General features: G+C 51.4%; 1 protein-coding gene across 1 annotated transcript; it reads right to left on the bottom strand.

The window, feature by feature from the left end:
• Positions 1-742: 742 nt before the first annotated feature.
• Positions 743-6,691, bottom strand: LOC111139539 (CD177 molecule). The gene is given in 10 exon segments (XM_022491837.1): positions 743-978; positions 1,236-1,385; positions 1,500-1,685; positions 2,356-2,476; positions 2,478-2,497; positions 4,251-4,379; positions 4,555-4,674; positions 5,602-5,787; positions 6,425-6,565; positions 6,640-6,691. Coding segments are annotated over 10 exon segments (1,341 nt in total).
• Positions 6,692-14,974: the final 8,283 nt, after the last annotated feature.

Raw genomic sequence — 14,974 nt, 5'->3', positions numbered from 1 at the left:
AGCTCCCTCCTTATGGTATGGGCTGGGTGGCTTTCTCAGCCTGAGATCAGAGTGTGTAGCAGGCAGCCCTCTGAAAACCTCCCCCACACACCTTTCCCCCTACAGATTCTAGTAATGGTGAGGACTTCTCCTCTCCCTTCTCAGGCCTTGGATGATCACAGAGACCCAAGGAGATCAGCCTCAGGAAACTGCAAACCTTCTATGTCAAGCTTCTCAGGTAGGATGAATCCCCCTTTGTGCTGGGGCCCTGCTAGCTAAGAGGAAAGCCTCATCAGTGGTACACCACCACCTCAGGTCATAGTGGTACCCACATACCTCTGGCCCAAGCATCCTGAAGGCTCTGCTACCTCTAAGCTGGAATGGGGACATGCACCAGAACAATGAAGGAATGTCCTGAGATGGACTCCTTGTCCTGAGAGGCTCCTCCTCTCCCTGCAACAGATCTGAGTGTGTCCTGCCCTCCCCTGCACACAGAGAAACCCCAGCATCCAGGGAAAGGACGATGTCTTTATTATCAGACACATTTGGCCACTCCTGATCTCTCCAGGAGGTCAAGTTCAGCTTTCCCCAGCTGCTTCTGTATGTTGTTATCAGGACATTGAAGTATATGGCTGTGCCTGCAGATGATGATTCTCAGAGAGGGCAAGGAAATAATTTAGTGGCCAAGGCTGTTTGGTTATGAGGTCAAAAGAAAGGCTGGGTAGGGCGTCAGCAAGGAGCTAAGAATCATAGGGAAATGGGGTCAGCAGTGAGGTATCTCACACCAGAGGGCTAGGGATAGCCCAAGCCCCACCACCCAAGCCAGTAAGGGCACAGGGGCCGCTCCAGCTTGGAGAATAAGGTTCTTATTCTCAGTCACCGGCTCTTCCTCAGAGTTCTCAGTCACCGAGAAGACCCCGATCTTCTGTGCATGGTTCAGCAAGGAGCTGGAAGCTTGGGTCACACCGCCCTGAATATTCAAGTTGGAGTATACCCCACCTAGAGAGTGAGTCAGAGAGGTTTCAAAGGACAGCATGCCTAAAGTCCTAAGACCCAGAAACCCCAGATCCCCCCAGCCTCCTCAGACCGGGAGAGTGTGTTTAGTCCTCTCCTCCCTCAGACACCTAGAAATCTGAGTCCCCAAGCCACCCCACCCTCAAACCCTTGAGTCAGGGCCTCAAGTACCCTCCCACCTCAGAACCAGTGAATCCAGGCCCCCAACCCTGCATTCTTGGGACCTGGCCATCAGCACTCACCTTCCCGGATCGTAATGTAACCACTGTAACAATGAGTGGTGCCAGTGGGGCACATAACATTTTCTGGGTTTTCTGGGCAGGATCCAAAGAGATTCACACAGACGGGACACTGCAAGTTTCCTGGGGATCAGCTGAAAAGTAGAGGGAAGGCTGGGGTGCACAGCTCTGCTCCTAGCTGGAGCCACCGTCCTTGATCCCTGAAGTCTCTGTGTTTTCCCAACTCTTGGTGTCCCCAGTCCCACCCAACCCACTGGGCTTCCACACCCGGAAGAGGGAGAGACTTTAGCAGGACGTTGGTATTGTTGGCCCTGTTGCACCTGTTGGAGGAGCAGAAATGGGCATAGGAGGCCACCAGCACTCCGGGGGGCCCCGAGTATACGGTGATGGTCGGGGCATCCTGCGTCTTCTCCTTGCTGCAGCCTTTGCTTCCAACTATGATTGATTTTTGTCCTGTGGGTGGGGGGGTGAGAGAGCAAAAGCTGGGCTGGGGGAGTGGGGCTCTGATGATCAGAGGCAGGAGATGGAGCCCCACGATGCTCAGCAGGCAGACAGAGAGTTGAGTGCAGGTGCCTGGTTTCTAGAGCACAGGGCACACTGAGGGTAGGGGGAAGGCCGGGGCGAGAGTCAGCTCTGCCATTAATCAGTTCTTCTGCAAATGCAACACTTGATCAGGACAGCCTCCCTGGAGCTGTCACTTTCAAATGGGAACCTTCTAACTCTCCCTAACTCCTTTCCCCCGCAGGGTTGCTCTCAGCTTCACATCCGCATCTGACTCTGTTTTGTTTTTTTTTTGCTTCCCCACTGGTGTGTAAAGCCAGAGGAAGGAAGATGCAAGGGTCCACAGTGCCTAAAATAGTGCCTGGCACACGGCGGGAGCTCAGTGGGCTTATACTCTGTGCCAGCTCTGTTCTTGGCCCTCCCTCGCACGGACTATGACAACCACCCAGCAAGGTAGGTGCTAGCACTGCTGTCATTTCACCTGTTTCCAGAAGGGCAAACCAAGGTACATAAGGAGGAAGTCCTGAACTTAGAATCTGAGGCATCAGGGGAACCTGGCAGGAAATTCGGGGGACAGGAACCAGGGTGAGGACACTCGGGACCCCGAATGCAGCCCACGTACCTACATCAACGAGCAGAAGGGTCTCCTGACACACCTCCCCAACTTTACAAAACTCGTAGTGATCTGTGTTCCACTTGCGGGGTATCTGAGACAGGTCTTGATCGCTGTACAGTGTGACCCCCCCGTTCACAGGTCAGAAAATCTAGGGAGAAGAAGTTGGTGTGTAAGGGTCTGTGTAAGCCAGGGAATCAGCCATGTCCATCCCTCTGGTTCCCGTGCTTGGGAAGGTGGCTACATTCTTGGGTCACTCTCCAGCTGACCTGGCCACAGAGTCCCTCAATCTCAGATTTAGAAGGGACCTTGGAAGTCGGGGTCCCATCCCCATTCTTTACCCTGTTTTTGTCTGAACACTTGTAGGAGCCTTTCCCAAGGGTCCTTGAGGAAGGCCCCTCCTCCCTTTGGGTATGACAGGTGCAATGGCTCTTCTTTGGCCTAAGTCAAAATCTACTTGCCCTCTCTGGGCCCTCATCTGGAGGAGGTGGTCAGCCTGCCACTATATATATGGACATCTATAGATATATCCATCAATATATATATATCTATATATAGATATATATCTAATATATATAGATCTATAAATCTATATAAATACATTTATATTATATTAATATTATAATTAATAATATATTAATTAGTATATAATTAATATTATGTTAATATTATATAAATATAAATCATATAAATATATATTATTAATATTATATAAATATATATTAATATAAATATATATTAATATAAATATATAAAAATCTATAAAATATATATCAACCCTAAACATAATATATGTGTATATATATATGCATTTATTTATTTGAGAGAGAGGAGGGGGAGGGGCAGAGGGAGAGGGAGAGGAAGAGACAGGAACCCAGGCAGACTCCACAGCTGAGTGTGGAGCCTGACGTGGGGATGGATCCCACAACCCTAAAATCACGACCCAAGCCAAAGCCAATAGCTGGACGTTCAACCCACTGCACCAGCCAGGCGCCCCCACCATTTATTTCCTTGAACTGAGAAACCCTATGTTCCTGACCAAGATACACAAACGCCTAGTGCGCACTGAGCATCTACTATGTGCCAGGCTGTGGTGGCTGCTTTCCATAGACTAGCTCATGTAGGCCCCCCAGGGGACTCCCCTCACCCAGGTTACCTCATTTCCTCAAAGCAAGCTCCAGCATAGGTGGCTTAATCATCACCCCAATGTCAAGTTGGGAAACAGAGGCAGAGGACTTGTGCAGGAGCTTGCCCCACGTCCTATCCCTGGCGACTGGCAGAGCTGAGCTCGGAATACAGGTGTTCCCGCTCCCTGGGGCGGGTGCTGACCATCCTCAGCTACCACAAAATGTGCGACCTTCACCAAAGGCCCCGGGAGGGAGGCCTGCTCATCTACCCTCCTGCACCCCACTCTGCAGATGACACAACCGCCCTTTGCCTGTCTTGCTCAACGGCCCCTCCTGTCTTGCAGCTGCCCCAGGAAATTATTGCTGGAACTCTGGACAATCGCCTTTCCCTCAGGTTGCACCCATCAGGAAATCCTGTGGCTTCAGCTGCAAAATACCGCCAGGACCTTGCAGGCTTCCCACCTGTCTCCACTGCTTCCCCCAGGGCGGAGGTGCTGGCACTCAACCTGCTTCCCCTGATTTCCCGCCCCCGCCCCCAGCAGCCAAGGGGGAATCCTTGTAAGAGGGTAAGTCCATTCAGGTCTCTCCTCTGCTTGGAAGCCTCTACAAGGTCCCCATCCCTCTCAACATGAAATTCCTAGTCCTTAAACTCTGCCGCCAAAGGCCCACGGATCTGACCTTAATAAACGTTCAGATTCCTCAAGGCTCCTCCTAGCGCACCCCCCCCAACCCTAGGTGCTTCTAGTGCGCTGATACTCACTGCTACTAGATACTCACTGCTCTTTGATACTCTAGGGCTGCAGTCCTCACTCATTTCGATGGGCCCGATTTTCTGAGTCCCATTGAGCAGGTTGCAGCCTGCTTGGGCCGTGCATCCTTGGACTCTCAGAATGCTGAAGATATTCCCTGTAGACAGGGGTGGGGGGTGGGTGGAAGGGAGGGAGAGAGACACTGCTGGAACCACCTCGCCCCCCGGGCGGCCACCCTCCTCAGGCCCCAGATCTTGGTCCTCAGACCCCTCCTCCCACCGCTTCAGCACCCCACTTCCCATGGCCCACGGGGACCTCCTGTCCTGGCTCACTTCCCCTGAGCTGGATTGCCCCCTGGTAGCAGTGTGTGCTCCCGGCCGGGCACATCAGCTCTGTGGCAGACTCACAGTCTTCTGTAGACAAGCAGACTGGACACCGCAGGGAGCCTGGGCCTGGGGAGGTGAGGCAAGGGCTCTGGATTTGGATGGGGCCTGCTCTCCACCACCCCCCGCCCCCTGCTTTGCTGATCCCAAGAAGCAACCTCCCCAGTCTCCCACAGATGTGCCCTCCTTGGCCCCTCCCTTGCAGGCACACCAGGGAATCAGGGATAGGTGGCAAGGGAGAGAGCAAGGGGTGGGGCAAGGAACAGGAGAAGCCCTGAGGGACACCTGAGCCTGGGCACAGGATGGGGTGCAGTGGGGGAGGGGTACGCCAGGAGGAACCAGTGGATTCACCCACAGGTCCCATGAAACAGTCCAAGAACTCTAGACCCTCGTGTTCACAAACTATTCCAAGGAGTAGAGAAGCACAAACGTTGCCCCAAACCTGATTTGGGGTACCAGACAAGGACAGTACAGTTAATGATACTGTAACAGGGTTGTGTGGACATAAGGGAGCTACCCCGGTAGTGAGCACAGCACAACACAGAGTTGTCCAATCACTTTTGCACACCTGAAACTAATGTCACATTGTGTATCAACTAGACTCAAATAAAAAAAAAATTAAAGTTACAGGCTAATTTCACTTTGGAAGAGGAACTGCCAAAACCCTAAATAAAACACGAGTGAATCGAATTCTAAATAGAAGAAAAAAGGAGGAAGAGAAGGAGGAAGACAAGGAGAAAGGAGCACGCCCTGGGTTAGGGCCATGCCTGAGTCTAAGCTAGGTGGTTGAACACCAGGAAATCAGTGTGATTTGCTGCTCCAGGACCAATAGAAGAAGGGGTGGTGAGGGAGGGAGCCCCAGACAGAGTGGACAGGGAGTTGGGAGGGAAGAGGAATCTAAGTGGAAGCTGCCTCTGTGCTCACTTCACTCCTCAGCCCTGCTGCTCCCCTGTGCCTGCCGGCCCCTTTTCTCCCCCAGCTCCTCCCACCCCGCACCTGTGGTGGACGGCAGGGCCCAGAGTGGGAGGCTGGTGGACAGGCTGTTGCAGTTGTCTTTCTCCCGGCACACATGGGTGTAAGAGAGGATGGAGAGGCCAGGGCCTGCACTGTGCTCCCTGATGAGGACATCCTTATCTGCCACTGGGATGCAGCCCTTGGAGATCACCACATTCACTTGGGGTCCTGCAACAAAAGAGAATCAGGCTCTGGACTCCTGGGTCTGAGGGAGGAGGGGGCTGAGGACCTGGACTCCTGGGTCTGAGGGAGGAGGGGGCTGAGGACCTGGACTTCTGGGTCTGAGGTAGGAAGGGGCTGGGGACCTGGACACCTGGGTCTGAGGGAGGAGGGGGCTGGGGACCTGGACTCCTGGGTCTGAGGGAGGAGGGGGCTTGGGGACCTGGACTTCTGGGTCTGGAGGAGGAAGGGGCTGGGGACCTGGACTCCTGGGTCTGAGGGAGGAGGGGGCTGGGGATCTGGACTTCTGGGTCTGGAGGAGGAGGGGGTTGGGGGGCCTGGACTCCTGGGTCTGAGGGAGGAGAGATGGGGGAGTGGGGGGCTGGGTTCCTGAGTCTGAGGGAGGAGAGGCAGGGATCAGGACTCCAGAGGCCTAGCAGGAGGGTCTGCAAAGTGGTCTGGGGTGAAAGGCTGGAAAGGTGAGTAGGCAACCCAGGGACTATTCCTGCTGAGGAGGAGACAGCTTCTTGGCTGAGAGGGGCAGGACTTCCGAGTCCCTACACAGTACAGTAGGATTGGGCAGGGAAGGATGCCTCTCCTCGGAGAGGGTAGGAGTTAGGCCTGGGGCCCACAGGGCCCTGCTCACCGTTCTCGATGAGGATCAGCGTGTCCTGGCAACCCCAGCCATCCTCACATGACTCGTTACCAGACGTCCACTTAAGGGGCAGTTCCAATATGCTCCTCACAGACTTATGTGTCCCCCACTGACAGATCAGGGCCTGCACTCCTGAGATGGGAAGAGAAATACATCTGAGCCCATCCTCCAGGAAAAGGCCCTCCCAGGTTGGGGTCCCCACTCACGGGGCAGCATGAGGGTCGTGCCCAGGATAGCCAGCTGCAAGGCAGGGCTCATGGTCAGGGAGGCTGGAACTCTTGCTCCTGCTCTTGCTTCTGGGTACCCTGCCCTTTTATATCTTGCCAGGAAAGGGTGGGAGGGAGAACCCTGATAGAGGAGGTCTGGGCCACCCTCTGAGTCTCACTGGATGGGAAATCTGGGTCTCCTCTCTTTCCCCGGACCCAGGAGTCCAGGCTCCCTGATGCCCAGCACTTAGAAATATGCCGGCCCCACTGGTCCAGCTCCCAGCCCCCTTTTCCTTCTGAGCCCCACCTGGTGGGTGCCCACCCCCACGCTGTTTCAGGGTAGTTTGGGAAAGCAGTTTCTTCAGGACAGCCTGGCCACCTTCCGACCACAGGTGGAGATACTGGGGATATGGCACAACCACCTGTGAGGACATTGTGCGGTGGACACTGGTTACCCCCTGGTCTAACCTCTGTCCACCATGGGTTCTTGCTTCTTACTTCTCTTTCTTAAATTGCTTGCCTTTTTATTCCCATATTCCCCAATGCTACCTCCTGTTTTCCCTTCCTCTCTTCCCCCCACTCCTAGCACAAGACCAGGCCCCAGAGTCTCCACCTCTGGGGTAACCCACCAGGGAGCTGAAGTTCCTTCTGGGGAGGGGTGGGTAGTGGTCATGGAAAGTGAGTCTCTATCAAAGACAGGCTATTCCTTGACAAAGCAAAGTTTCTTCCCCGGGGATATGCTAGAAAACCAGCTCCTCAGAAAAACAGCATCAGCACAACATGCCTTGTGACGGGGCCTTTTTCCGTGGTATAAAACCCCTGCCCCGTTAGACTTAGAGCTACCTATCATTTAACAATCAGCTCGCAACATTCTGAAATATTTAACCATTGGCTTTTGCAAGCCTGTACACACCAGCTCCAGCACGCTGGGGAGGAGAGGGCCAGAGAAGAATAAAAGTCTTGCTGGTGACTGCAGAGTCGACAAATGCATGTAGGAGGAAGAGGAAGGTGGGGTGGGTGGGTGGGTAACAGCAGCAGAGGAGAGACGGTGTAACTTACAGTTTCTTTTTGACATCTTTATACATTCTATGTTTGCAAGTGTAAACGTTGCCCCACGGGCAGAGACACGATTCCCACCATGTCTACACTACTTGTAGGACACATAATATGTACTCAGTGAGTACTGATTGAACAAATGAATGAAAGATGGGGGAAGATGGGAACAGAGCCGTCACTAGTATTTGCAAAGGTCGTGCTCCATGGAAACACCACTTCCTCCCCAATGAAGACCCTTGTAGCTGTGGAAATGGTGCCCTCTGGAGATGGACATGGCCTAAAGCAGTGTTTCTGGAAGAAGAGGAGAAGGAAGGGTAGACAAAGACACAGAGGGTCATAGGTGGTCAGTGAGACATCTTGCTTTTAGTCCACAAATATTCACTGAGGCTGAGCTCTGTGCCAGACACCATCCCAGCTGCTGGGGGACTCCAGAGGACCAACAAGAATGAGGCTCAGCTTCTGTTGAGCTTACACCCAAGTGAGAGAGAGAGAGAAACTGATCAAACATGTGAGCATGCACACACACACACAAAAGGTGCTGGGTGCTGGGCAGGGTGAAGACCAGGTGATGTGAAAGTGAGTGAGTGAACTGGATCAGGGCAGTTTTCCTGGAGGAGGTGACCTGTGAGCTGAGAACAGAGGCAAAGAAAGAGCTTCTCATGAAAGGCATGTGGGAAAGGCATTCCAGGCAGAAGGAAGAGCAGGTGCAAAGGCCCTGAGGTGGGACCACTCCTTGCTTAGGTGAGGCTTAGAAAGAAAGCAGGTGGCTCAGCTGCAGAAAAGGAAGGGGGAAGTGATAGGTGTTGAGAATGGAGAGGCTGGCAGAGACTTGGCAATGCAGGCCAGAGTCAGGATATTAAGACAACCTTCCTGGGAGTCTCACCTATTTCAAGGGGCAAATGCAAGGCTGGGTGTGGAACTGTTTAGCAAAAAGGCTTACAGCTGTAGGTGTGTGAAACTCCGCTACCAGGCCGGATCTTGTTGCTCCCTGATTGTGTAGCCTTGGGTCATTCATTTCCCCTCTCCCACTGCCTCACCCTCTTCTGTAAAGTCAGTGGGATGATTATCAGCACCTCTTGGGTTGCTCATGACCCGGCAGCTCATGGACCCAGAGACTGGGTCCATTTGAGAAAGACCCTGCAGTGCAACCACGGGTGTAGACGGTACTCTTCCCCTATACCAGAAAGACTGCAGGCCATTGATCGGGGGGAGTTGGGCACTGGCCAAAGGTATAATGCTCAGGCCTTGCAGGGATTCTTTGGATGATGGCTCTGGATGGACGTGAGCCGCTGCCATTGAAGGAGGTCAGCAGTCCTGCACTGTCCTATAACAGAGTTCAGAGGTACCCAGATCATCTGAGTTTCTATAGGACATCACACTGCTCCACTTCATTGAGGGACTTATATTATTTAAACAGACACAGTGGAGGCGCCTGGGTGGCTCGGTGGGTTAAAGCCTCTGCCTTCAGCTCAGGTCATGATCTCAGGGTCCTGGGATCAAGTGCCACATCGGGCTCTCTGCTCAGCGGGGAGCCTGCTTCCCTCCTCTCTCTCTGCCTGCCTCTCTGCCTACTTGTGATCTCTCTCTCTCTGCCTGCCTCTCTGCCTAGTTGTGATCACTATCTGTCAAATAAATAAATAAAATCTTAAAAAAAAAACCAGACACAGTGAACAAGAGGTAGCAAGCACTCAAGATGATGCAGGAGTAAGATATGTGTGTGTCGGGGCACCTGGGTGGCTCAGTGGTTAAAGCCTCTGCCTTCGGCTCAGGTCATGATCTCAGGGTCCTGGGATCGAGCCCCGCATCGGGCTCTCTGCTCAGCAGGGAGCCTGCTCTTCCCCCCTCTTTCTCTGCCTGCCTCTCTGCCTGTTTGTGATCTCTGTCTCTATCAAATAAATAAATAAAATTAAAAAAAAAAAAAAAAAGATACGTGTGTGTCAGAGGGTGGGCGATAAGCCCTCTATCATGTTGGTGTAAATCCTAGGGGCCCATAGTTCTAGGGAATGTCCCCAAACAGTAGTCCTCCCGTATGGGTGGAGGAGACTTTCCAAAGCCTCCGGTGGATGTCCGAAACTGTGGTAGCACCAAGCTCTATATGTACCATGTGCCTTTCCTGTCCATACATATGTATGATAAAGTTCAATTTATACATAAGAGGCAGAAAGAGATGAATCATAATGACTAATAAAAAACAGACCAGTCGGGGCACCTGAGTGGCTCAGTGGGTTAAAGCCTCTGACTTCGGCTCAGGTCATGATCCCAGGGTCCTGGGATCGAGCCCCACATCAGGATCTCTGCTCGGCGGGGAGCTTGCTTCCTCCTCTCTCTCTCTGCCTACTTGTGATCTCTGTCTGTCAAATAAATAAATAAAATCTTAAACAGACCAGTTATAAGATACTATGATAAAATTTATGTGCATGTGGTGCATCTCTCTCTCAAAATGTCTTATTGTGCTGGACTCACCCTTCTTTGTGTGATGACATGAGATGATAAAATGCCTACCTATTGGGGTGAAGAGAGGGGAATGACATAGGTGTGGTAACCCATGTTCAGTGACCATATGTCAGAAGAGGGATCATCTGCTTCCAGACCATGGCTTACTGAGGGGCAGGGGGGACCGCTGTACTCCTTCTGAGACAATCTGCTACACCTTTAGGAAAAAAGATCCCTTAAGATTTGGGGCGGGGAGGGGGGCAGATGTAGCAAATTTTGACATGCTACTCTTACTCATTTCTGCGCAAACCCACAAGACTGCCAGTTTTGTTTTGTTTTGTTTTTTGTTTTTAAGATTTTATTTGAGGGGCAGCCTGGGTGGCTCAGTATTAAGCCTCTGCCTTCGGCTCAGGTCGTGGTCCCAGGGTCCTGGGATCGAGCCCCGCGTCGGGCTCCCTGCTCGGCGAGGGCCTGCTTCTCCTTCTCCTGCTCCCCCTGCTTGTTTCCTCTATTGCTCCCTCTCTCTGTGTCAAATAAACAAAATCTCAAAAAAAAAAAAGATTTTATTTGACAGAGAGTGATGGGAGGAGGGAGAGGGCACAAGCAGGAGGAGTGGGAGAGGGAGAAGCAGGCTCACTGCTGAGCAGGGAGCGTGATGCGGGACTTCACCCAGAACTCTGGGATCATGACCTGAGCTAAAGGCAGAGAAGGCAGACATCTAACTGACTGAGCCACCCAGGCGCCCCAAGACTGCCAGTTTTGAGGAGATCCTACATCAGGAAGGGACTCAAATGAAAGGCATGTGACCCAACAGACCCAACATCATGGAAAGCTTCTGTGACTTAAAGAGATAACAGGAAAATCACAGTGAGAAATTCAGGGTTTGGGAGCAAAGATATGTCTCTTTTTGCAAGTAACTATCTTCCATTTAAAAAGCAACTTCTGAGGCACCTGGTGGCTCAGTCAGTTAAGCGTCTGCCTTCAGCTCATGTCGTGATCTCAGGGTCCTGGGATCGAGTCCTGCTTTGGACTCCCTGCTCAGTGGGGAGCCTGCTTCTCCCTCTCACTCTGCCCCTGCCCCTTGCTCATGATCTCTCTCTCTGTCAAATAAATAAATAAAATCTTTTTAAAAAGAAAGCAAGCAAGCAGCTCCTGGCTTCTTACTGTGTCCCTGGCGAGTCTGCATACTGGACTCTGGTCCACCAAGAGCATCCTGACCTGAGCTGCACATCACATGCTGGGTGCTATATGAGCTGCCCAACCATGACACTGGGCGTGCACACTGCCTCCATCATCCATGGGAAAAGTGCGTGGTGTGTATGAGCTAAGGTTCACGGGTCCAGAGGGCACAGGTGAGTGCCTCAGTAAGTGGCTCAGATGCCCATGGTGCCTCCTGTTGCTGCTTCTTCCTCTTGGTGCACCTGTGGGCTCATGGGGACACCCTGTGATCTGTTTCCAGAGAAGGGACAGAACAGGCCAGGTTTATGCACAGATCTGTACAGTGGGCTGGCACCAGGCAGGGAGTAGCTGCTGTGTGAGCACCGCGTTCCTGTGGCCCTGAATGACTGATGCAGGGAAATCCTTCAGGTGGCTGAACAGTCACCTGTGGGCATCACCAAGGGCCATGCTGTGGCAGTGGGTTGGCTGGAACCATGAGCCACAGGTGGAAGTAAGCCTGCTATTTTCAAGAAGGGGTCTGCCTGAGAAGGGCTCCTCAAGAGGATGGGGTACTGCTGGGACTGGGGGTGATTACAAGCCTTCTAGGTAGACGGGATGGGTGTGGGAAACCAAGGGAGAGCCATGCCAAGCAGAAGCAACAGGGGGCAAGGCCAAGGAGGCAGGAAACACCCGGGGAACGTCTTCGGAATGGCTGCCGGGGGGCGCTGGCGTGGGAAGGTAGGTGGGGGGAGGGCTGAGCTGGTTAAGCACCTGCAAAGCCAGATCGAGGCAGGGCGCGTTGGCCTATGAGGGAGGGACGTTCTGCCAGGGAAGCCTTCTGACTGCCCATCTCTTTTCCATTTTGACAGTCTCATCTTTCCGTGGTTCCTTTCCCTGTTTGCTCTCTGGGATCATCCAAAGGAACCAACTGACTCCCATTTTAAATATATCGTTTGTTGTGACAATATAAAACAAAGAGGAACACTGGGAACCCAGGTCAGGTTGCACAGTGCACAAATGCTCTACACCTAGGGGATGCCATGCACTTTGCAGATACACAACCTGTAGGAAAAGGCTCGACACTAAAACAGGGAAAGAAAGCTCCCTTGTACAAAAACTCACACCTGAACACAAGGCCGTGAACATTTATGATGTGCTGCTAAATGTTTAACTGCTTCCCCGAGGGGAGAAATAAAAGCTCTGATTTGTAGGGTTTGCTGATTTCCATGGTGTAAATATTTTCACCACGCCTGATTTCAAGCTACCACGATGTCTCGGAAGATGGTGTTGACAAGAAATGCCCCGTGGTAACTGTTATATGGTATTTTTACCACACAGATGCAACAGAAGTACATAAATACTCTCAAGAGCACAGGTAATACGAAAATGCACTAAGATCATGAGGAAGGGATGATTTTTAAGTGTTTGTTACCTTTGTCTTAATGAGATTTGGCTGTAACTTCACATAATTCCATTTTTTAAAAAAGATTATTTATTTATTTATTTGACAGAGATCACAAGTAGGCAGAGAGGCAGGCAGAGAGAAAGGAGGAAGCAGGCTCCCCGCTGAGCAGAGAGCCCGATGCGGGGCTCAATCCCAGGACCCTGGGATCATGACCCGAGCCGAAGGCAGAGGCTTTAACCCACTGAGCCACCCAGGCGCCCCACATAATTCAATTTTTAATAATGGTTGTATTTACTGTTTTTTAAAGATTTTATTTCACAGAGAGAGAGAGAGAGAGAGAGTGAGAGAGGGACCACAAGCAAGGGGACTGGGAGAGGGAGAGCAGGCTTCCCACTGAGCAGGGAGCCTGATAAGGGGTTTGATTCCAGGACCCTGAGCTCATGACCTGAGCTGAAGGCAGACACTTAACTGACTGAGCCACCCAGGTATCCCAATAATGGTTGTGTTTAGCCACTGGCTTAAAAACTTCCTGAAAATTTAAACAATGTCTCATAAGCCAAGCGGAGTTAGTTCCAGCACACCAGGTCCCATACCCCACAGCCACCAGGGAGTATGTAAATACGGGTTTGGCTGTACCCTGTCCCGAGAGCGCTTAAGGATACCCTGGGCTCTCAGTTCTCTTTCTTTTTTTTCTTTTTAAGTGGGTTCCATGCTGGGCTTGAACTCAGGACCACGAGACCGAGACCTGATATGAGATCAAGAGTCAGACACTGAACCGACGGAACCACCCAGACACCTACGCTCTCAATACTTTAAGAACTGATTCTTGTCCTCCTTTCCATCTCTGAACCTGTCAGGGCACCCTCACCCCTGGGTGGGTTGGTAGGGGACCAGGGATGGCCACTGACAGAAGCAGGTGCACCCCAAATCCCAAGGTGTGTGGTGTGTGAGCACTGGGACCATCAGCACTGTGGATCTCCCTATTATGGCTTGAGAAGTCACCCAACGTGACCAAGGGGCAGCCACACACAATTCCCAAGATATAGGAAGACCAGGTTTCCCTGGCAGAAGAGAAGTGGGTAAAGGGAGAGCAATGGATGCTGGCCCTCACATTGCTTTAAGGAAGGAAGGAAGGAAAGAAGGAAGGAGAAAGCAAGCAAGCAAGCAAGCAGAAACAGGTATACAAAAGACAAAATTCTTTCCATGATCTGCAACCAGCCTGTGACCAATCAGATGAGACAACTAGAAAACTCGGTGACCAGAGACAACTATTTGTCTGACTTTTTGTAACTTTTTTTTTTAAGTTTTACTTATTTAAGTAATCTCTGTACCCAGTGTGGGGCTCAACATCACAACCCTGAGGATCAAGAGTTGCTCTCTCCACCGACTGAGCCAGCCAGGTGCCCCTGACTTTTTGTAACTCTTAAAAACTTTCCAGTGAGAATGGATTAATTAGGTTACTCAGATTTACATATGGACCCAGTCAAGAACCAGTGAATAATTTTCTATCTCAAATAAGTTTAGGCTCAAACTGAAGACAAGTTCATGTGTGTACTTTCTGGTAAGGCATTCTATTTGGTTCTATCCAACCTGTCCCAGAGCTATCCCTTGCCAGCGAGAACAACAGTGGTCACACCTCATGTCTGAGATTTTTCTTTAACACTACTTTCCCCAGGCCCAACAAGAAGTGGTTGTTTGGGTTTTCAATATTAGGTCTGTTCTCTACAGAGCATATAAAACCAACCCAAATAGTCACCTAAAACAACAGCCATTTTATCTGTTCACAATCCTGTGGGCCACCAGTTCCACTGGGCTTCCCTTGTCCTGCTTCTGCTGGTCTCACCTGGCGATGCTCACGTGACTGCACTGATCTGGTAATTTGACGGAGGATGGATGGTTTAAGACAATACCACACATGTCTCTTGACAGCTGGTGCTTGGGAGCTGAGCCTCTCTATGTGGTGTTTCATGCTCATGGTTCAGCCAGATTTCTTTAAGCGAGGGCCCCACACAGCAAAACAGAGGAAGCCACAATGTGCAAATGCTCATGTTTGCTAAGTTTATTCTAAACTTATTGTCTCATTGGCCAAATGAGTCACACAGCTATGCCCAGCTTTATTTTATTTTACCTTTTCAAAAATGTCATTTTTAAGTAATCTCTATACATAATATGGGGCTCAGACTCACAACCTTGAGATCAAGAGTCATGCTCTACTGACCGAGTCAGCCAGGGGTCCCCCTGCCTAGTTTTCAGGGACAGAGAAATTTACCCCAGCTTTGGATG

Source organism: Enhydra lutris, unplaced genomic scaffold (assembly GCF_002288905.1).
Source record: "Enhydra lutris kenyoni isolate GAN:26980312 unplaced genomic scaffold, ASM228890v2 scaffoldscaffold110, whole genome shotgun sequence".
Lineage (NCBI taxonomy): Eukaryota > Metazoa > Chordata > Mammalia > Carnivora > Mustelidae > Enhydra > Enhydra lutris.
This window is presented reverse-complemented; position numbering and strand designations above follow the sequence as displayed.